This window comes from Uloborus diversus, chromosome 7 (assembly GCF_026930045.1).
Source record: "Uloborus diversus isolate 005 chromosome 7, Udiv.v.3.1, whole genome shotgun sequence".
Lineage (NCBI taxonomy): Eukaryota > Metazoa > Arthropoda > Arachnida > Araneae > Uloboridae > Uloborus > Uloborus diversus.
Window position 1 is genome coordinate 62,323,711 of NC_072737.1, and position 25,862 is coordinate 62,349,572.

The 25,862-nt window shown below is 33.6% G+C and overlaps 1 protein-coding gene across 1 annotated transcript in view; it reads left to right on the forward strand.

The window, feature by feature from the left end:
• LOC129226707 (uncharacterized) overlaps positions 1 to 25,862 on the forward strand; it is a 159,358-nt gene that overhangs the window by 101,102 nt on the left and 32,394 nt on the right. The window contains exons 2-6 of the mRNA XM_054861336.1: positions 5,586 to 5,924; positions 8,678 to 8,788; positions 10,759 to 10,962; positions 13,278 to 13,574; positions 16,058 to 16,348. Coding sequence (XP_054717311.1) covers positions 5,586 to 5,924; positions 8,678 to 8,788; positions 10,759 to 10,962; positions 13,278 to 13,574; positions 16,058 to 16,348 — 1,242 coding nt within the window. The remainder of the gene's footprint in view (positions 1 to 5,585; positions 5,925 to 8,677; positions 8,789 to 10,758; positions 10,963 to 13,277; positions 13,575 to 16,057; positions 16,349 to 25,862) is intronic.

A 25,862-nucleotide genomic window follows, 5' to 3' on the forward strand; every position in this document is an offset into this window, starting at 1 on the left:
GTAACATATGTAGTCTATTCCAGTCAAGAAAAAATTACCTCTTAAAATTAAAGCATATGATAATACAAGCAATTTTTAAAAATGGATACTCAAATTGTAATATTTTGTTGTAAGTGAAATATTATTTTAACATTATCACCTGATAAAGTTTTTCTTTTTAACATTTTAAACATTAATTGGGACCTTCTAATATTCGATACAATAGTCATTTAGTTAATATTTAGCTTTTTGTATTTTTAATATTTTTCACAATAAGTTAAGTACATACAGGCAAAGTGAAATTAGTTCATTTCAGTTACTCATTCAATTTTTTACTAAACCACTAATGTATTCATTTATTAACTAATTTATTTCTATTCCTGCATTGAATAATTATCTTATTAATTCATTCATTTACTTCTTTTCTTACTAACTCACTAGTTTATTCACTCATTTATGTTTATTTGTGTAGTAAATAATTAATTAATGTATTTGTTTAATATTTCATTATCTTTCAATTTACTCAATTACCCTTTTATTTGTTCATTAATTTGTTCAAAATATTCTTCATTTGGTTCCATGAAAAAAAATGTGTAATTTTTTTTTTTTTTTTTTTTGAAGGAACAATTTTATTGTCAAAAATGAAAAATAATGTTTCAATGCAAGTTTTATTATAAAGTACGATGTTCTGTAATTTTCAAAACAAATTTCTAATTTGTCCATTTTGAAAAAGTTCAGTCATCTTAACCATTTCACTTAGCCTACATTCCCGTAATTAAAAAAAACGTATAATATTTGATGTTTTGTATTCACAGTTTATTATTTTGTGGTGTTCTTGAATCTGTTTTGAAAGTAAGCTAACTTGTAAAATGCATTCCTATATTTTTAAATAACTAAAATTATGCATCTACTTTTTAGACGACAGAGGTCTTTGTAATTAACGTCGACTGTAATAATAATTCCATAAAATTTCGTCTCATGTCTGTAAGACAATTTAACTATTCATAGGATATTTTCGAAAAGCCTAAAAAGGTGTATTTGTTGCACAGCAAAGATATGCACCGTAAATACAAGACTTTATTTAATCTACACATTATTACACGACATGAAATGCAATTGCCTGAAGCATTTTCAGGTCTTTCTAGAAAGAAGAAAGAACGAAATTTATCCTCTCCCTTTTAACATTCTTTCGGATGCGAGAAAATTCTAGGAAGATAGGAAATTTTGTTAGGCCTAACAAAAGCATGGGACTCATCAATTGCTGTAAGCTTTCAGAAGCCGCGAGCAGTTCTATTTTTGTGAGAAAAAATAGGAACGCTTACAATAATAAGAAAGCAACTTAATCACAAGGCTCCGGGGCATTTCGAGAAATGGAAGGGAAATTGCAGTGCACGTAAGTAATGCAGTTAAAGCGACCGTGATTGCCTAAAAGCAAACGAAAATATTTATTCTTTACGATTAAATATGCGTATTAACTACGAAAGATTGCCAGGTAGAATGTTGGCGGGTAGGTGTGGTAAGCGTCTTGAATGTGCCTCCATTTTTAAGCTTTTAGTTTAACATATAATTAAGCATTCAAATCATTTAATGCATACAAAGTACATTTCGTTATAGCCTGATTTTAAACTATATAAAAAAAAAATTCCGTAATTCGTACTTAGTTTAGTAATCAATGAAATAAAGTATATGATTTTTGTTCATCTCTAAGTTCTTGTATTAAGTATTGTACACGTTTAATATGTTTGTCATTAATTTTTAATTGGATGGGATTTTGGCAATTCCCGGAAGTTGTCCACGCGCTCTAAGACACTGTTAAGAAAGAAATAACACTTGTACTTAGACAGGATGTGGTATTTCCACAAAAACTGAAAGATAAAGTCAAATTGCTTTCAGAAAAGAAAAACTTTCTTTCAGCCATATTTCTAACGTATCTTTCCTCAATTCATATTGCGTAGCAATTTTCTAAGAAAATATAAGCAACTTAATGCATCTGCTGTTATAATTGCCTTATTGTTTATTCTTCCTTTAAAAAAAAATAAAAAAAACTTACGTTAATGGAAAATCATGCTTATTAAACATCTTGTTAATAAATAAGATCAACTAGTAAAAAAGAAGTTTTCAAAATTTAAAATATAAAAACGTCTTTTACATTGAGACGAAGAGTAAAACTGCAGTCATATGGTTCAACTTAGCTCTTCTATAAACATGTAACTTGATTTGGAAAATACTTTAAAATTCGCATATTAAAATATTTTTATTAATTCGCTGTAACATTTTCCCTTTTAGAAAAATAACTTCTTCTGCTCATAGAAGCTTGCTTCTTTTGACACAGTATAGTATAAAGACCCAAAATTTTTCTGCGTAAGCACATCACTGCAGGTAAGAGAGATTCGCTGTCATTTAAGCTCAGTCGAACTGACTTAAGCAGGAAACAGGTAGCAAATATGCGTAAAATTGCCGCAAAAGCTGAACAGCATAAATTCATTTCATGTCAACGTGACCTGGTGTCTATTATTCAACCATCTCTGATTTGGACGACGTTCAATTGAGGTGCAGAAATGCTTTTGAAGCTAACCTATGCATATGTTCAGCTTGCAAGACACAAATCATGAGGATCTAGTATAAGGGAAGCTGATGTACCAACAGACAAAATTTACTTTTCAATTTTGTTGGTCTCTGGGAATGGATAATGGATCGGTAAAATTTTCTGGCAGAATCTTCAACTTTTCATCTAATTTGACAATTTTTGTCAGGTGAAAATCTAAAAATTTCAACTTCAAAAAAAAATTTTTTTTTTTTTGTTCGTTGGTACAACACCCCGTTTACCCCGCGGACACGTTTTTTTGTACCCATAGAAGCATAAAAAAATAATATATAAATCGGTCTGAGGAACTCAATTATACCCAATACATTTTCATAAGCTATTTTAAATTGAAATACTTCAAACATCCATTGAAAATAACACTAAACAAAATGTCCAACGGAAATTAAACTTTGAAAATTAAACAAAGGTTTTTTGCTTTTTTTTAAATTTTCCTTAATTTTTAACATCTGTGAACTCTTAAAAAAATTATTACTCTTAAGAGAGTTAATGATGTTATGAATAATTATATGTTCTTAAACAAAAAGTATCTACATTCATGATAGTATGGCTCTTTATGTACCTACATAATAAATTCAGTTTATATGCAAATTGAAACCTTTAACAAGATTAACTCATTACAAAAAAAAATCAGTTTATATTAAACCAACAAAAATCTAGAAAAGTCGTCTACAAATGAAAACAAGTGGAATTGACGGTATCTAGATCCTACAACCGGTGGGGGTTACTTCAACACTATATCTTCAAGCCCCACTTCAAATTCATCATCACTGTTGAAAGCAAATTTCAGACGCAAGGCACCATTTTGAGGTACTTTACACTGTAAGAAGACATATATGTGACCCAAGGAGATTAAAAATTGCTGTCCGTGGGTCACATGGTTCAAATAGTTATGTGTCCTTGGGTACAAAGGTACGCCACTTTGGTTTTGCAAGCCAGTCACATCAACGAGACCACAGTTTCACAATATTAAAAATCAAAAACAAAACGTTCAAAATATAGAGAAACATGATACCTACAACAAAAATGAATAATACAATCCATGACGGACGAAAAAACAGAAATTGCTCTTTTTTTTTTTTACTTAGATTCTACTAAAACCAAAAAAAAAAAAAAAAAATATGTGATCGAATCTTACATGTTCGTTTGATCGCGTTGAAGCTTGTACTACGTATGTACTACATAATAACTTTCATATGCAAATTGAAACCTTTAACAAAATTAACCCATTACAAAAAAAATCAGTTTATATTAATTTTACATGTTCGTTTGATTGCGTTGAAACGTAATGGGGTAATGGAGAGAGCTGTGACACACACGTAGAACCTCATTTAGGATCTCTCGCGACGATACCCAGACTATCCCAATTAACGTCCGTAGGTAGAACCGACTGTGGGTACAGCAGCCTACTTCAAAAAGAAAAGCAAAAGTGGACTCCAAAACTGTTTCCAATGGGGAACCGCGCTATACATGTTTCACAAAGCTGATCTGCCATTTTGGAGCCCCTCTCCCCTTTTTTTTTTTATCGATCCCAGATGCTGGGGATCCGGGCTTTGGAAGCTAAAAATTTGTATGGGGGAGTTTCAAAGACATGTCTCTGTGTGTTTTCTTCTAGAAAATTTTGTTCGAATTCGGGAAAGAACGGGTGGAGACAACGAGATCACTTGACATGGAATTAATCAGTTTTTGACGCAATTTTGCTACCTGTTTCCTTCCAAAAAAAGCCCGACTCGACTTAAATAAGTGCAAACCTTTCATACCTGCTGTGATGTGCTTACGCAGAAAAATGTTGGGTCTTTATACTATAACGTAGGTCTGGCGCTCGTAGGCTTTTGCTCTGTAACTGTTCAAGGGAAAATAATAAAATTACTTATAGCGGAGAAAAATACTCGTAACTGAGACTAAAAATGCTTGATTTCGCGGCAATTGCTTTCAGTGAGCGCGCGTATCTGAGAGATACACCAAAAGGTAATTACCTTTTATATAGCTTTACACCAGATAAAGCTATGAACGTGAGATTTTCCAATTCCCCACCCCCTTCCTCTTCTATACCTATTTTTACTCATTGGGCTTTGTAAGGTCAGTGGTTGTTTGCACATACGTTGCTTGTATATGAGACATACATGTGATTGTTTTATTTAATTATTTATTTAGTATTTTCAATAATTTTGTTTATTTTACTCTTTATTTTAAAGTTTCAAATCATCTTTAGTCTTTTTTATTCCAAATGAAACTAATTAAATCGAAATGTAACCCACCGTATTCATTTTATTTTTATGTAAGTTTAAATAGTTCTTTGGTTTGTAAAGGTTTCGTATTTTATTGCAAGCTGTTTCTGTGTTTTCGAAAGAAGGTATCCTAAATAAATTGTACGTAATAGTATACTAAGCTACTGTCTGTTCTCGAACTCCGCGACTAGCAGCTGCGAACGGTTCCAATTGAAAATGGGGTAATCGTTTAAGGAAGCGCACTTCCCGATGCATTCAGTTTTTGGTTGCTCATTACTTCCTTCTTGCTATCACCCCTGTTTTGATGAAATCAGAAGAGACTTGACGCATGCGCAAATTCGAGTAAGGTTTCGCGTTTAAATATCGGACAGTACTTACTACAAAATGTTGGCATTCAACTTCTTGAAAATATATGTTTTGAATAGTGTATTCAAGAAATACGTGCGACCTTTTCCGTTGTTATAGGAGCTGCAAAAACTGGAAAGTATAAAGATAATAATTTGATATAGAGTAAAGGAAAATTCTTTCTTCTACCTTTTAACCTAAAACTATTTTTTTCCTTTCAATCTATCAGCACAATAATAATTTTGAAAGGTTCAAAATTGTTTCCTATTAAGTATAAATTTATTTTTGTTGAAATCTAAAAGTGAGTTTTTTTTTTTTTTTTTTTTTGAATTACTTAAAAAATGAATGGTTTGTTTTAATATATGAAGTAAATTTTCTTACACACAACAATGGAAGTTGCAGCGCACTAATATGATTTCTTTTATTTTCAGAAATTCCAGTACCAATTCAAAGTGTATCAGGAGGTCGACTATCACTCCCTTGTGATATTACTTCCCCAATACTAGACGACGAAGTGTATCTTGTCCTCTGGTATAAAGACGACGTAGCCAACCCAATATACAGTCTAGACGCCAGAAGAGGTCATTTAGGTCAAGCAAGACACGCAACCAACGACATTCTTGCAGGACGAGCATACTTCAGTTCTGTGCCACAGCCGGCCGTTTTACAAGTTGACAGGGTGACCCAGGATGATGAAGGCATTTATCGATGTCGAGTAGATTTCAAAAAAGCTAGAACGCAACATTCATCTTTGGTGGTAACCATTGTGGGTGTGTTTCAATTTATATTGTTTTCATTTACAACCGTAATAGCATTGTAAAACACGATTTTAACGAATACATTATTCTCCTTCGTGTCTTCGTTAGCGAAGTATAAGGTCTTAAGATCTGGCAAATTTTAGGAAAATTTAACAAATCTAGTAAGTTTCAGGGAGTAATGGAAGACTTTTTTCACCCGAATTTTTGTAGATTTATGCAGACGGTGAAATTGCGTGATGAATTTTGATCTAAGTCTTTAAATTAGCCACTTTTCTTGAAATTTCTGAAAATTTTAATACTTTATGTCTTGATAACGAGCAGACGAGGGCGAATAATTTTTGTGACTTTTCCATTACCATACTATTCGTGTGATTTCCTGTTCAGAGTTATTTATGTATTTTTCATGAACGCGTTTTTATATCAAGTTGGATTTTTGGAAAAGTTACATCTTCGGGCATACCAAAGGAATTGCCGAATTGCATTTCCGAATTGACTCTTCATCGTAAGAGAAGATGTATTATTCGTTTTTTGAAATGAAATATTCACTTAAGATAGTGAAGGTATACATCGGGGCAGATTAACCTTCTTAGGGTGTTAAAATGTTGCATACATCTAAGGTGTTCGGGTCAAAAATGACCCATGTTGTAATTTACAGTATTATCAACTTATAGCCGAATCTATTACAATTTCAATGCATTTTCATGTATTTTTATGGTTAAAAATTGCTTTACATATAAGTTTTATAACCATAACGGAGTATGAACTCAATAAGCCCCTTTGTATTTATGAAACAAAAATGCTGTTGTTCAAAACATTCAATCCTGAATACAATGTGAAGTGCATTTCTTGCACATTTTTTTTTTCATTGTTGTGACAGTAGAAACAAGCCAATAAATGCGTCTAGTTCAGTACGATTCAAATCCTCCCAACTGTCACCGAACATTTTATTTCCTTCTATGTTACTATTTTCTAATATAATATTTACAATAACTGGAGGAAAAACAACATAAACGCAGAATATTCGTTGTCAATTTTTGAAGTGCGAATCTTGCAGGCCGTGAAGTCATGTTCACAATATTGTCTACTTCACGCCTTCCATATGGCACCGTTGGTTCTGAATTACACTCAATTGTATCATCTTTGCTAACGCGACTTGGCGCCAGACTCGTCTACTGGTCACATTCGCCATCTGTGTCGTCTTCGTATAATAGTTCGCTTCAGAAACACGATCATTATGGCACTAATTCTTCATCCGACACTGTGAGCAACAATTCTTCGAATTCATCTTTAGTAAATCCGCGACTACGATATGTCATATCGTAAACTTTGAAGAGTTTCTAACTGAACACGTAAAAGTACCAAGAAGTCAATTCAATTCGGTTACAGAAACGAACGAGACTATGAACAGGAAAGTACCCTTAGCGCCATTTAGAGTAGCGCTAGGGGCACTAAAAATGCACAAAATACTAAAACGCAAACATGAATGTCTAAATTGTGCTACTTTATCTTCCTCTGTTTAAAATTTGACATGGGTCAAAAATGACCCGAACAACTTATGTGTTACAATTTTAACAAGTAAAAAAAAACTATCATATATTTTTTAAGCCTGCGTATAATTGAATATTTACAATGGCTATAAAAACAAAGTCACAAAACATTTTTGCAAAATTCTGAAAAATACATTACGTATATCAAAAACAAATTTGAGATGGGTCAAAAAAGACCCGAGCACCGTAGGAAGGTTAAATATGAAAACGTCATCCGCAACGCAGTCATCCACTTCTGTTGGTACGATTAAGGATTACTATTAAAGATGCTTTTCACTTGGGAAGTTAGTCAGTTAAAGCCTCAGTACATTCCGGACCCATGTGTCAAGAAGTTTTTTTTTTTTTTTTCTAAACAGCTTGTGCGCATCAGTGAGTTGCTTCAAATTCATGCGGCATACCTAAAAATCTTTCTAGACTCACTTTTCAACCGAACACGAGACACGATTAATTCCAGAAAAAGAGTTAAATATGGTTAAACAATGCTTTTTATAATTACTCTTTGAATGACTAACTTTTGTATGGTTAACTTTTTTACTCTATTTTGAAACTACACATTTTTTGTGTATTTAATCTGAGGATAGTAAATTACATAATTACTTTAGGGCACAAACCAATAGGTAAAAGCTGGCTGTGAAAGAAACAAGTATTTATTTTATTTTATCCCTCTCAAGTTACTTAATTAGCCGAAATCAACAAAAACGAAGTATTAGTTTTTGTTTTTAGTCCCATGGAGCTATTATTTTGTGTTGCAGAAATACTAGTAATGCGCTAACGAAAAATACCAATTTCTAATAATTATTTTAAAAAAAATTAAGACATATAGTTAATGTACAAAGTCTGGAAGGTTTTCCTAAGTTAACTCGATATTCGTGGCTAGCCTTTTCCGCATTTATTACATTGGAAAAAAAATCGGCAGGAATTTTCTGTGAGACGTTTCTGGAGTTTTAATTAATGTACTACATTTTGATTAACCTTTTCGATTTAAAATGCAATGCATAACTCTTATAGTTCCCCTCAAAAACATGTGTATAATTTTCAAACTTATAACATGTACCGGTTAGTTAAAAAACATATAGTAGGAGGAGCACCTAATCATTTAAAAACTATACCAGTCATTAAATTTCTGTTTTTTACTTTAAATTTTCTATGCTTTCTAAATTATTATTATTATATTTTAAAACATAAAAAATGTTGAACAGCCTCTTTTATCATTTACAGTTCCACCTAAAATACCTATCATTAAGGATTATAATGGAAAAGTACTCAGCGGAGTCATTGGGCCTTACAACGAAGGTGATAATTTACATCTTATCTGCCAAGTGGAAGGAGGTATGATAAGCATTTGTACTAAGCTAAGTACATGTTATATATTTTAAACGCAAAATGTGTTTTTCTGTAACGCAAAGATATTAAATTATGCTAATGGATTTAATAAAAGGTTGTGTTGTAAACTTGAAACATGCATGTATGACTAATAAAAAATGTATTTTTCAAAAATTGTATCGCTAGCAATTACGTTAGAAATAGCAATATTTTTTGAAATGAAAATAAGATGCATCAATATGTTTTCAAACGAATTAACTGTACTTGTTTTTTGGGAAGTAAAGCTATTTATTTCCTTTGGAAATAATTTTAACTATAAAATTAAGTATAATATTAAGACTACTAATATTTTACCTTCGCTATAGTATTATTAATATTAATAAAATTAACTAAATAATGAATAATTATGATCCGAATAAATCTCGGAATAATTATAACAGTTAATTTATTTTGCTGTTTCAGTAACGCAGATTTTTCGTTCTCCAAATATATTTTTTTCGCTCGGCTTAACTAAGCACAATGTTGAAACTCAAGGCAAAAAAGCGGATTTTTTCTATGCAGATTTTCTCATTATTATTTAAAAAGGACAGATACTAATTAGAAGCTAGAATTAAGAAAAATATACTTGATTTTTAAAAAAATGATAAAACCTTCTAGCTATTTAGAAAGAGGGAATTTCTGTAAAGTTTTTTTTCTCCTATTTTTTCGTCACTAGTTGCGAATCCTGATGAATGTTTTAAAATGTATAGTCTTTGGAGATGGTAGATATAGTTAACTACATGATCCATTTCAGAGTGGCCAACAAAACTTATTCATTATAATAAAATATTATCGTCTGATTATATAACTTTAAAAGTTTAGATACGTTAGTTATGAATGACAATTCTTTAAATCATACAATTTATAGCTTAAATCTTTACCTATACCGAATTTATCTAAACTAATTCAAAATATCGTTTTTGATTTGGTTTTGTCTCCATCAAAATAAAAAAAGATCTTTTTAATAAACTTTTTTCGAATTTTCAAAGAGCACATTTTAATTAATATTGCAACTGCATACAATTCTTATTGCATTGAAAATTTATCTTTGATTATTTGCTCCATGTATTGCTGTACATCTTTTCAAATGATACAATTCATTAGTATTTCGTTTTGTAAATTTTTTTAGTATGAATTAAAAAAAAAAAAAAAAAACACGGGTTCAAATGGTAAAAAAAAATTGCGACTTTTAGAAACATAGAGTAATTAATAGAAAACAAGCTGGCTGTATCGGCTTCCACCCATCGCGAATCATTGTCTTTCGCCATATTAGATTTTAGGTGCAACTTTTCAATTTATGTGTCATATTCCGAAACTATTTATTGTTGTTAAAAATCATTCAGAAACACATTTAAAAGCACAAAACTACCCTCTTAAATAAACTTCAATTTTAGTTGTAGGCTTTGTGAATATATTTCATTTTAAAGTTTAAGTTTTGAAACAGGATCCAAGTTGAACAGAAAACTGATTTGTAGACCTTGAACCGACTCTCTCTAAAAAAAAAGGGGGGGAGGGGCATTATACTTTTACAAAAATACTAAGAACTATAATTTTAAGTGTCTCCATCACAATTTTAACACCTAAAATAAAAATTAAAGACCATTTAAAGGTTATTTTGTGTTCTTAAATAAATCAAAACTTTACCCGCAAGAAAATCATTTTTGAGATAAGTAATGAAAACTAAAACGAAAGGCACCAAAAATCCAAAATGAGCTTCAACACTTCCGGACATATTTTGATAGGCAACTCGGTAGAAACATATTCCTATGGAAAAATTTATGTATAAAAAATGTGTTTTGTCCAAAGAAAAGATCGGGGTGGAAATCAGCGGAGCGATATTGCAGTCTCAGTTATTTAGTTTTGAACTCATGTCACTCTGTAGGATTAAAATTTTTTAATTATATAAACACATGTCATACCATGCTGTACAATTACAGGTAATCCAACTCCATCTTTGTTATGGTGGAGAGGACGAAGAATTATCGATGACAGCTATGAAGTGACTGGTCATGAAACAACACGAAATGAAATTTTTATTGAAAAACTACAACGCAAGGATCTCATGACCACTTTGACGTGCCAAGGAAGCAACAACAAAATTTCACCGCCAGTAGAAGCATCTATAACGTTAGACATTAACTGTAAGTGAAAATGATTGTTGCCTTCATATAATGAGGCAAGTGCGTCAAATAAGGCCACCGTAAGATTCATGTTCAAATACGAGGGTTATTTTTTTATTTCAAGGTCGGATCAATCACGGAGTGAGAACCAGAAAGTCAAGCCGATGACGCTGTGCATATATTTGTTGCACAGTCTCTCAAGTAAGATTGTGCAGTGCATCACGCCGCTGTGGTGCATCATGTCGCTGTGGTTATTTAGGAGCACGCAGTGAACGAGGAAACAAGCCTCGAACAATTGCGTCTCCCACTAAGTGTGAAGTGCTTGCTGAAATTCGACTTCTAAATGCTGAAGGATGCATTGCAACCGAAATTCATCGACGAATGAGTAATGTGTAGGGTCCAAATCCATTTTCCATCTGCAAGACGATGCGCGCCCACACACTGCTGCTTTAACCAGGAATCTCCTGCAGCAGTTTCGCTGGACAGTGCTTGACCATCTTCCATACAGCCCAGACTTGGTGCCTTCCGATTACCATCTCTTTGATCACATGACACGCTGGCTAGGAGGACAGACGTTTGGCTCTGACGCTGAGCTGCAGTCTAGCGTACAGAATTGGCTGAAAGCACATGCGGCTGTCTTCTATGACGAGGGTATCGAAAAATGGGTACCGCGCTACGACAAATGTCTTAATCGGAGCGGCGTCTACGTCGAGAAGTAGCCTGAAGGTCTATGTACATATTCCAAATGAAAGAGTTTTCATTGACTTTGTGGTCTTCATTCCGCGATCGATTAGACCTTGAAAAAAATAATAATCCTCGTACAATTGTTTCAATTCTTTTTGAGGCCATCACAACACCCCTCTCAAGATTTACTTTTACCCCTTTGATTCACTTCCACCCATTCCTTCTTCTTCTTAAAAAGAAAAAAAAAAAAAACTATAAGTTGGCGCTAGTGAGCATCGAAATCATAGAACAGTAATCTTCTAGTTTTCTGCGTTTAAACGCGATTTATTTCCAACTGCTTCTCTGCACAAAGGTATTCAACATTTATTATTTACGGGAGAAAAACCTAGTTCAAATGTGAAGTAAAATGTATACGAGAAAGAATATTTCTTCCACTGTTAAACTAAACTAAATAAATAAATAAGTAAAAGTATGTTCATTATGATGCTTTTCTTCTTTGTTTTCCGTCCAAACGGAACTGATATATATTTGAAGAAAAATAAATAATTAAGATCACCGACGTACTTTTCAAAAATACTTCTATAATTTTTTAATGGCAGTTTAAAATTTCATAAACTTTGCGAAGAATGATGAAATAAGTCGTTTAAGTTCAACCGAGGTGTAAGGAGGAAGCTTCCGAACTTTTAATTTCTTTCTTTTTTTTTTCTCTCGAGATCTCTTGTCTTAATTATTAATAATTGGTTTCGGATACGTTTTTCATTTCGTTATTCGCTGGCTTTTAAATATTGTCTTGTCTTATAAATGCTAATCCCCCCAATCGTCTTTCACTAGTTTATCGCTACATTGAGGGGCCGAACCGCTCCTTTGGGACGATCTTTCTCATAAAGGAAACTACTATCCTAATATATCCCTCATTTAAGATCCAGTTGACTTGAATTTGCTGACTCGTGCACATTCATCAGCTAATTCATTACAAAAAAAAAGAAATTAATTTTTCAAAGTATAAGTTTGAGTTTAAATAATAAATTCAAACCAATGTGATAATTTATGCAAACAAAATAAATACTATGGCACTTTCCCCCAATCTACCGTACTATTGCATTGCTTTCATATAAATGACAGAAGTTTAGAGTTAAATAAATGGGATGTAATTAACAAAAATAGTGTTTTCTGCATTTTTTAGCTAATAGTTTTCAGTCCGTTTATTTTTTTCTAATGATAAATAATTGAGATGCATCTTATATCATTCTATGATACGACAAACTTATCGATAATGCCAAACTCAGGTTAAAATCCATATTTTGGTCTGAACTGTACAATGAGAAGTATGGTGATATTTTTTGTTAATAAAAAGTTTGCATTTTTTACACCCTCAGTTTCAAACGCAGCACTGTTGATATTAATCTGGGGATTTTTTTTTTCTTGACTGTGTGCATCTCTTTAGAATAAAATTGTGTCGAAAAGAAAATAAACCAAAATATCCTGTAACAAAATACGCATAAAATGGAAGTTCAACTCAAAGTTCAATTACAAGTTGTTAAGAAAATACCTCAACTTAATCAGCTGTGCTTTATTTAGGGGGTTTTTTTAATTGTTTCATTTCATCGGCAATAATGTTTTTGTATACTTATGTATATTTTCTAAACTTACAGTTAGGCCACAGTCCGTCCATGTGAAAGGCAAGAGGAAAAAACTTTCAGCTCAAAAACTGTCCCAATTCGAGTGCGAAGCCAAAGGATCTCGACCACCTGCTACAATATCGTGGAGAAAAGGGAGTTTCAAGCTCAAAAACACAGTTGAAAGAGTGTCTGCTCAGGGAAACATCACCACAAGCACACTGACCATCACACCAACAAGCGACGACAATGGAAAATTTCTGTACTGTCAAGCGGATAATGCAGCCATTCCGGGAAGTGCGATCGAGGACGGATGGAAGCTAGATGTACACTGTAGGTACATAAGGTTTATTGGAGTTGAAAATGTATGTTTCATTTTTTACTCAAAATTATATCATCTTTGAGTTAACTAGGAATACATTTAAATGTAAAGTCATCATATTTTTTGTATGTGTGAGAATAATATAGCAGAAAATAAAAGAGGTAGCTAGTTCTTTAACACAACCCTATATACTACTTAAACTATACATAAAATACCCCACCAGCTCAGTTATTTCATCCGAGGACTACAGTTTCGTGCATTTTAGCACTCATCAGCCCGGAACAAGAGGTAACAGAGCTGAAAGCGGAAAACCTCTTAAAGAAACCAAGAGATAAAGCAAACTAGTAGACAATGTAGAGTTAGCATGCCAGACGAGTGGCCGCTGCATAGGTGCGATTCAACTCAAAGATTGAAGGCAAAGCTAGGTAATTAGCCTTGCACGAAACTGCAGACCTCGGAATAACTGAACTGCGGTGTAATTAATGTATTTCTGCCTTAGGCTTAGAATTTATAAAATACTTTAGACTTAGGGCGGTAACTTGCTGCAAAATATTAAACTATACTTGTCTAAACTATAAGAACATACGTTTTATGAAACTAAAATACGGCTTAGTTGTTTGCACTACTATTTTGGAGTTTTGTGATCGAAATTTTTTTAGTTTTATTACTGTTAGCAATTTATTTCTTGCTGATCCTATGAAAATATCATGAAAAATTACATGATAAAGATAATTATATATAAACATATTTTTCTGCTTAAATTATAGTTTTTTTTCGTACTTTTTGGGTTAAACTCGCATTGAGAAGCTTTTCATCTATTATCAAAGCTATTTCATATATTATCAAAGTTGTTTTTAAGTTTGAACCAGTAAAATTATAACCATGTGACCTTTAAAATTTCGAAATAAAAAAAAATGCTTGTTTAGGCAGGATAGACATTAAATAATTTCAATTTGTCTGCAAAGTTTTTTCTCATATGATTATAATTTTAGCTTGAACATTCAATGAAAGTCAAACCATTTAATCTCGTTTCTTAGCATTGTCAACATCGTAGTAATGAAATAACGAGAATTATTACTATGACAGCATTTGTTCTACATAATGATAAGTTCGCAGTCCTTCATAAAATACTTGAAACCTTAGTAGATAAATGCCATTTCACGATCTTGAACTTATCAAAACGTGTAGAAAAATAAATTGTCAAACATGATAATATTATATAGTTACCGTTATGTTTACAACTTTGCCAATAATGTTTAAATTTTCTTTAAATTGAATTACTATTTTAGGCTTTAAAGCTTTTGGTGAATTTGTGAATGCATTACATGAAATAAAAAAGCATAATAGAAAGGTAATGTTACTAAATTGAAATATTACCTTTCATCTAAGCTATTAATATAAGTTGGAATAAAGACATGTTGTTTGAAAAAGGTATAGCATTCACCAAAAAGAGTCTAAAACCCCTTTAGAACCCTGCAATCAATTTTTAAATCCAATTTTTATTTGTAAGTTTATCCTCTAAAAAGTTTCTCTGCCGAAAAAAATAGCAGTAAAAGACTATCGTTGGTAAAAGCTAATGATATTTCAGTTGTTTCCATTTTGCAAATCCCAGCAAGCCCCCTTTGTCAAAAACCACCTACAAACCCGAGTAGGTTTCCTTGTGTTGTTACTAGCTGCATATTTTGTCTAATTTCATATTTTTGACAGCTCTAAAGCAAATCTTTTTCTCAATATGTTTTACAAACGTTTCACTGCAATATGCAACACTTTATTGTGTTGTAACAACCATGTTCAAACATTTTAAAATTTCTGCATCTTCTTGGAGACATTCTGATTCACCACAGCTAATATTTAATCATATTCGTCAATAAACTTTTTCACTCCGTATTCTAACAATTTACTACCAAGGAAATAATACCACATGCTGATTCTGTAGTACTGTTTTATAATCTCAAAAACAATTTTACACCAACTATGTACTAACATATTAACACTATTTAGGTTTAAGAATGTTTCAGAAAATTTTCACCGAACGCGTATTTTCATTCTAATACCATCTTTACACTTTCAAAATTTATGAATCGGGTATATTAAAAAATAAATAAAATAAATGAAATGATTACTGTATTGTAGTTGATCTTCTATTGATAGCCTTTAAAGCTACAGTATTTGTTTTATTTGTCGTAGCTTGAATTATAGTGGCATAAAACATTCTAACAAAATTTCGAATAGTAGTTGGATATTTTGTAAAAACATTCACCATAAGTTTTGATTAGTGGACAATTTTCATAAGCTCCTAGTGGGCGATATATTGAGCATTTTCTTTCGCAATTTCTACACTGAATAGAGGAACTAACGACAATCCCAAACCCATGCTTAACTCAATGACTTTGTCAACTACCATTCCAGCCCGTAAATTTAGTCTTCATCTAAAAAAAAAATTATATTTTTTGAAAACACGAAAAAGGATAATGAAAAAATTTTGTTCTTACAGATGTACCACAACTGAATCTTAGACTCGGAAGCAAATTAAGACACACTAACATTATAGAGGACAGTGACGTATATTTTGAGTGCAATATACGAGCGAATCCATGGGTTTCGGAAACTGGTTGGAGGTTTGACGGAAATGAGCTTCAAAACAATATGTCTTCAGGCGTTATCCTAAACAACCAGTCCCTGGTTTTACAGAAAGTCAGCAAAAGTCACAGAGGAAGATACAGTTGCATTGCAACCAATAATGAAGGACAAGGGGAAAGTAATCACGTTTATCTGCGAGTACAGTGTAAGTTATCTTAGGATCATGTATCAAAATTATTTGTTGCAGGGTTTAGCTATGCATTTCTTTAAAATGTATGCGGTGCAAGTATGTAAATAGTTTAGATCAAAAAAAGCAGGAAGTTGATTTCTCATGAAATCAAGTGTTGGTTTTGTAGGATTTTTATGATCAATTGATTGACGTAGATGGGAAGGTTATATAAAGGATGGATTTTATAGTTAAATGCATAATTTATCCCTTACTGGTAGCAATTTTCGTTCAATAAGGAAAAGGTACGAACCTCACATGCGTAAGTACCTCCTGTTTCCAGTGTCTTCAATTTCTACTTTACATAATTAAAAAAAAAAAACATTTCTGTTCAGTTTTATTATGAAAATCATTTTTCGGTTAAAGTTTACTTAAACAGGGTGCCCGAGAAGTTCTTGACACATTTTTATAATTCACAGAAAAGCAACAAGTTGTCGAGTGAATATGAAGGACATCGGAAAAAAGGAAAACAATGTAATTGCCGTATTGTCGCCTTGAGATAGACAAACGCCATGCGATGCATTTGATCATTCTATTACACAGAAATCAATACGTTCATTACCTAAGTTTACTGTGTACACTGTAGGTTGCTCGAACCACATTGAAACGGTACTTAATTTCATCCGATGTTCACAACCAGTACACACAATGAACATTCGTACTATTTTTTCGTTTTTTTTTTTTTTTTTTGCGAAGTCATAAAAATTTTTTGAGCCCGATAAGTATTTTGGAGCAAAGCGCATATTCATAAGACAATTTGTTGCTTGTCTGAATATTAGAAAAGTGTGAAGGATTTTCCGGGAGACAGCACCCACTACATTTCTTTGAAATGTGTCTATAATACGTGGCTGAACCCTTTACTTCGGAAACGGCTTCATTTACGTTTTAAAAAAGTTTTGAGACAAAATTCACAAGAAATTAAGTTAACAGTGGTTTTGTCATATTTCATATAAAGGAGTAGATTTATGCGGCGGACAAAACGCATGGTATTACGATGAAACACTTATAGTCTGATCACTGATGAGATGCTAAGGCAAACATCTGGTTCACAGGCAGAAACATACACATATTGGATGCCTGTTTCCCAATCGATTAACTCCACTTTTTAAAGAAAATCCTCATTTCTGCTTTAATAGTGCTTAATCAATGCCTAGAATGTGAGTTTATATTAAACTTTTAGTTCAGTACATTTCTGATTCTCCGATGGTAGAAAATGTAACACGAGGGCCCATTCACTCCTATGGAATATATATTCTTCATCACTTTTCTCGACTTTTTGTTTTATGGAGTTAATCGATTTGGCAAGTGAAGCAACCATATATAAGTTTTAAGGAATGTAACTTTCGCAGATGTGTGTTAGTCTCTAAATTAGACGCAATCACATTGAAATGAAGTGAACACGATCATTAAATGTATCTCCCCCTCCTCTCCTTTCAGACATACTCGTCTTACCTGGATATTTTTCAATTTCATAGCAACCGTGGGCAAGCAATGATTTAGCAGTCATAGTTTAGTAAGAAAAGGTGCCTGTCACAGAAGCGTATAATTCCGCTCGCATCATTTGTAATTTCATTTATAAACGCATGCTTTCTCTGAATTCACATATTAAAAAATAAATAAAACATATTAACTTTATGTAAAGTAGCAAATGGAAAACGCACTGCAAATGTGTAACATTAAATACTAAATGAAACGAGCTGATGTGTGCATCACATGACTTCCTTTGCTTCTTCATCAGCACAACAGCCTGGTGAAGGCCAAGGCTTTCTCCGTCTGCTTCCTCCAGGTGGTACGACACGTTGCCAGGTTTCTCCACCTGTTCACTCCCAAAATTTTTAGGTCCTTCGCAACACTATCCAGTCACCTTGTTGCTGGTCTTCCCCTTCTCCTTGTACCCTCAATCTTCGAAAAAGTTAGCTTTTTAACCGGGTCCAGATCTGCACGTCTAAATACGTGCCCCAGCCGTCTGATTCTATTGGCTTTAATAACTCTTAAGATGTTGGGTTGTCTATATTTATGGTATATGTTTGCTCTTGTAATGATTGTAGTCAAGAAAACTAGGATTTACTTAAAAGTATTATATTTAACTTAGCGTATGTACAGTAAATTAAAATAAAATAACATTATAAATAAAATTGAAACCGTTCTTGGTTTTATGAAAGTACTGCAACATGCAGTGTAATGGACGAGTGTCCAATGTGGTTAAGATACATCAGGTAGGAATTTTTTCTTCTCATGGAGCTTAGCCGTTTTATGTCTACAGTCACCTGTGCTGCCCTCTGCGGACAGCGCATTTGCATATTGGCGCAGACATACTCCCACCCTATCAGGAATTGAGTCCTGATAGGGACTTGAGTCCTGATACATAGGAATAGGAGATAGTTTGCAGATCGGTCTCTGGAAGATCCCTTTAGCTGTCTTTACTGTTGCAACGCGGACCAGGTCGTCCGCTCCCGGGTAAACTTCAAGAACCCTAGCCAAGGGCCACAAACCAGGTGATGAGGCTTCTTTCACTAACACAATATCGTTGACTTGAATGCTGGCATGAGGGGTGGTCCACTTTTGACGACTCTGCAGAGATGAGAGGTACTCCTTTGACCACTGCTTCCAGAAGCCTTTGCGGAGATTCTGGATAAGTTCCCACTTTCCTTTGAAGCTATGTTCGTTCAGGTTTTCTGGATCCGGAATTGAACTTATCACATCACCTGTAAGGAAATGCGAAGGAGTCAAAGCATTTATAGAGTCGGTATCATTGACGTCGCTTACTACTTCGATGTGTACTGCCTTAGTGGACAGGCAAATAAAAAGTGCAATGTAACCTTTCGTAATTTTTTACCTCGACCTTTACTAAATTTTATAGAAACAGGTCCGGCGTAATCTATTCCAGAATGAAAGAAAGCTCTTTCTAAAGTCACTCGTGGTTTAGGCAGATTGCCCATGAGTTGTGAACTGTTACCAGTTTTGAATCTATGACATTTTATGCATTGATTAACACATTTGTTGATCAATCTTTTTCCTCCTATTATCCAATATGATTGCCTTAATATATGAGATAATAAGGTAGGACCAGCATGCAAATAAGCTACGTGTGTTTCGCGAATTAACAGTTCACTAAATCTGTGTTGTGATGGGATAATGATAGGATGTTTCCTGTTCATGGGTAAGTCGGCGTTCTGTAACCGACCTCCCACCCGTAAGAGACCGTTTCCGTCTATGAATGGGAAAAGTGAACGCAAAGGACTGCGTCTTTTCAGTGGCTTTTGAAGCCGAATGCATTTTTTCTCTTCAGAAAAATGTGTGTCTTGAACCCAGTGAATGAGTTTTTCTTCTGCAGCCCTTGTTTCTGCAGAAGTTAGTGAACCGAGGGTATTGCAAGAAGCAATATTGAATCCGATTCTTTTTTTACAAAGATTAATGAATCTGTAGCAATATGCCAAGATGCGAATAATTTTCGATAATGATGAATATTTTTCGAATAGACGAACGAATAGGTCATTTGTTGAACTAGCATGAAAGTTAAACATTGGATTTGATTTTTCCTCAGCTTTAACTGCGCTAACAACGTCTGTAGAATGTAATTCAGCCGTAGGCCAATGCATTTGATTTGAATGTAGCCAGTGCGGGCCATGCCACCACAGATCGCAATTTGGTAGACATTTAGGGTCGATACCACGTGAAGCGATGTCTGAAGGGTTCTCTCTGGAGGATACGAAATTCCACTGAGCTGGGGGTAGAACTTTTATTGTTTCAGAAATTCTATTTGCGACAAAAGTCTTCCACTTACGTGGATGAGAAGATAGCCATGAAAGAACTATCTTTGAATCTGTCCATTCGAAAACGTGAAGATTGAAATTCTTCAACGAGTTGAGAACAGTGAGAAATAATTTTGATAACAAGTGCGCGGCACATAATTCCAGTCTAGGAATGCAGATTTGCTTGTGTGAAGCTACCTTAGTTTTAGCAACCAACAGTGAAACTGTTGTGGACCCATCGACAATTTGACGACAGTAAATCACAGCCGCGTATGCCAGCGATGACGCGTCTGCAAAACCATGTAATTCAGTTTCGCATTCTGAATCAATGGTGACACTTCTAGGAATAGTGATATCATTTATTTCGTTGAATGATGCCTGAAACTTTAACCATTCGGTTTCCATTAACTTCGGAATGGGTGAATCCCAATCCCTCTTGATAAGCCACAACTTCTGATAGAATATTTTGATTGTAACTACACAAGGTGCAAGTAATCCCAAAGGATCGAAAATACGTGCAGACTCCGATAGAATCCGTCTTTTAGTGTAGGGTGGTGAAAGTGATAAATTAACCTTGAATGCAAATGTATCATTTGTTGAATTCCAAAATAAACCTAACACTTTAGAACTAACGTGTGCATCACGATTGATTTCAAAGCTTGTTTCCGAGGAACATTGCTCGGGAAATTCTTCAAGGAATTTGGAAGAATTTGAATTCCATTTCCTTAAGTTAAATCCGTAGGATTGTAAAATTGACGCAATATTTTTGCAAATTGAAATTGCGTCTGAAAAATTACTCGAACCTGACAAAAGATCATCCATATATACGTCTTCTTGTAAAATGCGTGATATTTTAGGATTAGGTGTATCAAGAGCAATTTGTTTGATACATCTGGTAGCTAGGAATGAGGCGGAAGCTAAACCGTACGTTACAGTTTTTAACCTGTACGTTTGTAGTTTATCTTCGGCATTGTATCGCCAAACAATTTGTTGATAAGGATGATCTTCGTCCGATACTAAAATTTGACGGTACATTTTCTCAATGTCCGCAGTGAAAACTATTTTTGGAAATCTGAAGTTTAGCAATATTTCAAAAATATCTCGTTGTAATTTGGGACCCACTCCTAAAATTGAATTTAGCGAAGTTCCGTTTGAAGTTTTACAAGATGCGTCAAAAACTACGCGTAATTTTGTAGTGGTACTAGATGGCTTGAAAACAGCGTGATGAGGCAAAAAACACTGTTCATTTTTTAGAAGAATATCTGAATTCTTTGTTAAAGGCGACATGTGACCTGAATCTTGGTAGTTGAGCATAAATTCTTTATAATGTTTTTCGAATTCCGGATTGAATTTGAATTTTCGTTCCATGGCATAAAGTCGCGAAATAGCCGCGGATTTTGAATCGCCTAACTCAGCTTTCGACTTCAAAAACGGTAACTTCACAACAAAACGTCCATCGAAATTTGTTGAATAATTTTCTTTAAAGTGTGTTTCTACGAATTCTTCTTCCGGTGAAAGAATTTTACTTTTCGCTACTGATACTTCTTCCATTTCCCAAAATTTTCTAAGCTCACTATCAACATTTAATTCGTAAATGTGTAAGCTAGTTGATGAATTTGAATTAGACTGATTTTCTGGCAGTCTTCCCGAAACTAAAAAACCAAAAATTGAGTTTTGAGCGATTAAATTACTTTCCGAACAATTTATCTGACCCGAAAGGAAAATAGAGAGTAGGTAATCAGCACCAAGAATCATATCCACTTTACTTGGAAGGTAAAAGTTTTCATCGGCTAAATTAATGTTACTTAAATGTGCGAAATGTCCCTTTTGAATTGCTTCAGTTGGAAGTGGGGCCGTCAATTTATCTAGAATTAAAGCATTTACGGGCAGTGTAATATCAGGGTTGAATCTGGAACTTAAATTGACTTCAACACAGCCTTTAGTTAAACCAATTTTAGAACCTGCAAGAACAGTGATAGGGAAACGTGCATTTTTTCTTTTTAATCCCAAAGAATTTAAACAGGAGTTGGATGTGAGCGTAGTCATGCTTCCTGAGTCACACAAAATTCTTAAGGTTCTCGATTCCCCGCTAGCATCTTTGACAAAAACACAAGCTGTAGGTAATAACGCAAATGCAGCTCTAACGGCATTCACAGATACGCTTTTTTCGTTTCGTGTTGGGATATCAGTTTGTTGTACACTAGAGTTCATTTGCGGAAAGTTTTGACTTGAACCTTTCGAATGAAATGCATTCGAGAAAAAATTTTTTTTGCTCATAACTTTCATGCAGAAGTGAATGATGTTTGCGTTTGCAAAAATGACATGAATAAGAAGAATTGCATGATTGAATATCCGAATGCTTGTTAGATAAACAATTAAAGCACAATTTGAATTTATTCACGAATTGCTTGCGTTCTTTTACATTCATTTCTTTAAATTTCGGACATTTTGACAAATAATGAGAAGTGTCCTTACATTTTATACATTTATTAGATGCACTATTTTTATTACTTTTGAATGAATTTCTAATTTCATTGCATTCATTTGAATTGCATAATTCCAAAGATACACATTTATTATTTAGAAACTCCAGAAACATTTCAAATGTAGGAAATTCTTCCTTAGTTGTATGTTTCGCCCATTCTTCCCGTGTCTTGCTATCCAATTTTTGTAATAAAATATAAATTAGCCAAATATCTCTAGAATCTGCTTTAGAATCTATAGATTTTAGACCTCTGATAACTTCGTCAGAAGTATCAGTGAGATTGCGCAAATTAGCACAGTTAGCGTTAACAATATCTGGTTGATCCATGAAGGTTTTAATTAAAGAAGAAATTATTTGTTTCTTATTATCATAGCGAGCTAACAGTTTATCCCAAGCTTCAGTATAACCAGTTTCCGATATAGGAATATGCTTGATTATACTTGCTGGTTCAAAGCACAAAAGCCCTTTAAGATATTGAAATTTTTGAATGTTTGAAAGCCTATTATTTTTATGCACTAATGAAAGATACAAATCTTTGAATGAAGGCCAGTCTTGATATTGACCAGTAAAAGATTCAATGTTTAACTTGGGTAGCTTAAAATTATTACTTATTGAATTACCTATAGGCATACTATCATTATTTTCAATTTGCACTGGATTTAAATTCACAGATACAGTTTCAAGAGCTTTTTGTAGCTTGACTTTGGTTGCATAATACGTTTCTTCGAACTGTTCGATTTCCGAAAGTTCTTCCGGCAATTCTGAATCAGCTTTGTTAAATTCAATGAATATAGAATCTAATCTTTCAAGTTTGTTTCTTAAATCAAATTTATCAAATATTTTTCCTTCGTCATTAATGAAGTTGGTTATTCTAGTCAGAGCCGCTTTGGCCCGTCCACGAAGCATTTTAACGGCTTTTTCATCAGTGCAGTGTTGAATTTGTGAAGTTTTATCTTCAGCACTATTGCCGGTCATTTTGAATGACGAATGGTAACCAAAGTCAAACTATTTGATTGAAAAGATATACTTATCTTTGAATTCTTTAAATGTTGAATCCTCGAGTAGAATCCATATGATCTCGCCTGGTGCCTCCAAATGTTTGCTCTTGTAATGATTGTAGTCAAGAAAACTAGGATTTACTTAAAAGTATTATATTTAACTTAGCGTATGTACAGTAAATTAAAATAAAATAACATTATAAATAAAATTGAAACCGTTCTTGGTTTTATGAAAGTACTGCATCATGCAGTGTAATGGACGAGTGTCCAATGTGGTTAAGATACATCAGGTAGGAATTTTTTCTTCTCATGGAGCTTATAGTCCAGTCAATAGATACATTTTACCTTGCAAAAAATGGGGTCAAAGATTTTATTTTTTTAATCTGTACATATTGGTGCCGACATGGAAAAACCAAGTTATCCAACACGAAAGACCCCGGGAGAACTTTTGGGGGCCGAAAAACTACAAAAATTTATGACGTTTTTTGTTTTTTCCAAAATATCTCCGAAATGGTTCAACTTAGAAAAAAGTTTTAAATATAAAGTTTAAAGAACATAAAATTTCCTACAACTTTTGTATTTACAACTTTTTTGTAGCACAAATAACAAGCTTGCTATAGCTCTTTGAAAATAGGCAGTTTTTCTCCACTCCGAAAAAAAAAAGCTTTCACACTGAAAGCAAGGCGTCATAATTATTAGAACTTGAATGGAAACTTTAGTTTCAGAGAGTTTATCGACAGTTGGAGTAGTTTGAGTTTCTTGCTCCCCCCCCCCCCCGCTGGATATAGAGTAGCAATTCTGGCTGACAGATTAGTTCCCACTAGACTCCAAAAAACAAACGATGTATTATGAAACTGAAATACATATATACACATTCATTTAAAGCACATACGACGATGCAATAATAAAAAAAAGCCTTCCCCACTGCTCACGAACTAACGTTTCTGTTCTGACAGAGGTAGTCTTCATCAGACTGCAATAATAGATGATATATTGCTATTTGTAACTGGATTACACAATATATGCATTCATTTGAGGGATATAATTCGTACATTCTAGTCTAATTATTGCAAACAGAGATGCGATTTTTAAATATTAATGTGAAGGAATGAATATTAGGCAGCTAACAATCAACACAGTCATGCATCCTATGCTCTGATACAATAATAATAATAAACCCTCCCCCACCGCTTACGAAATAATATTTCTAGTATGACAGAGGTAGTCTTCAGTCAGATCCATTAACATATGATTTATATTGCAGTTTGTAATTGAATTACATAATCTTCTCATTCATTTAAAGCATATAATTCGTACCATCTATTCTATTACAAGCGAAAATGCAATATTCGAATATAAATGTGAATGAATAAATATTAGGGTGATAATAAGCAAACAATAGACATAATAATGCGTAAATAAAGGTACAATAGTAATACGTAATGAACACTTTGAAAAAAATTCTGCAGAAACTGACTTTTTGAGGCATGAAAAACCAAAAAGAATTACCTTTCAAAATGAAAATCAAACTGTAGAAGCTTAATACAGATTAATTACAGACAGAATAATACAGATATAAATTACAGAGAGATTCATTTGACCTTAAAGCAAATAGAGAAAGGACAACAGAATACGCTGTGTATCTTCTTTGAAGCCGATTTGAAGGTCCAGGTCCCCCAGGTCCGGAAAGAAGCTGTGGTCCTTTAATTGTTCATCTCCTTGTTGCGGTAATTCCAAAAGCTCCTGGAACAAATCATCTTCAGCAGTCTCATCCAAAGATGAAATCTCTGCAACATTTTCACAATTTGTGCCACTGCAGTGTTTGCACGTGCTGGAGCATTTTAAACCTGCCTTGTGACAAGAACAGGCTCTACAACTTTTCTTGCAGGTACAAGGCACAATCTTCAAAAGATTCTGAGTAACTGAATCTCTTTTCGTGTCAACATGCATTAGACCTTGCTTTCTGCGTTCCCAACCCCATTTCTCTGGTTCAATTATGTTGCCCAACCAACTTTGAATTTGGTGATAGAACCGATATGAGTGATAACGTCCAGCATCCCCCCCCCCTCCCCGCACATTGGAGGTAGCCCTGCAAGATTTATCTTAGCCCTGTATACTAGTTTCAGAAAAAGATAAAATTGTAGAGTATCCAAAGATAGGTTCAAATACTTTATGTCACCTGTGTATAATATTTGCAAAATGTTTTCTCCAGCTGCAGCTAAGGCATCATGATGACAGACTGGGTTCATAAATACTTC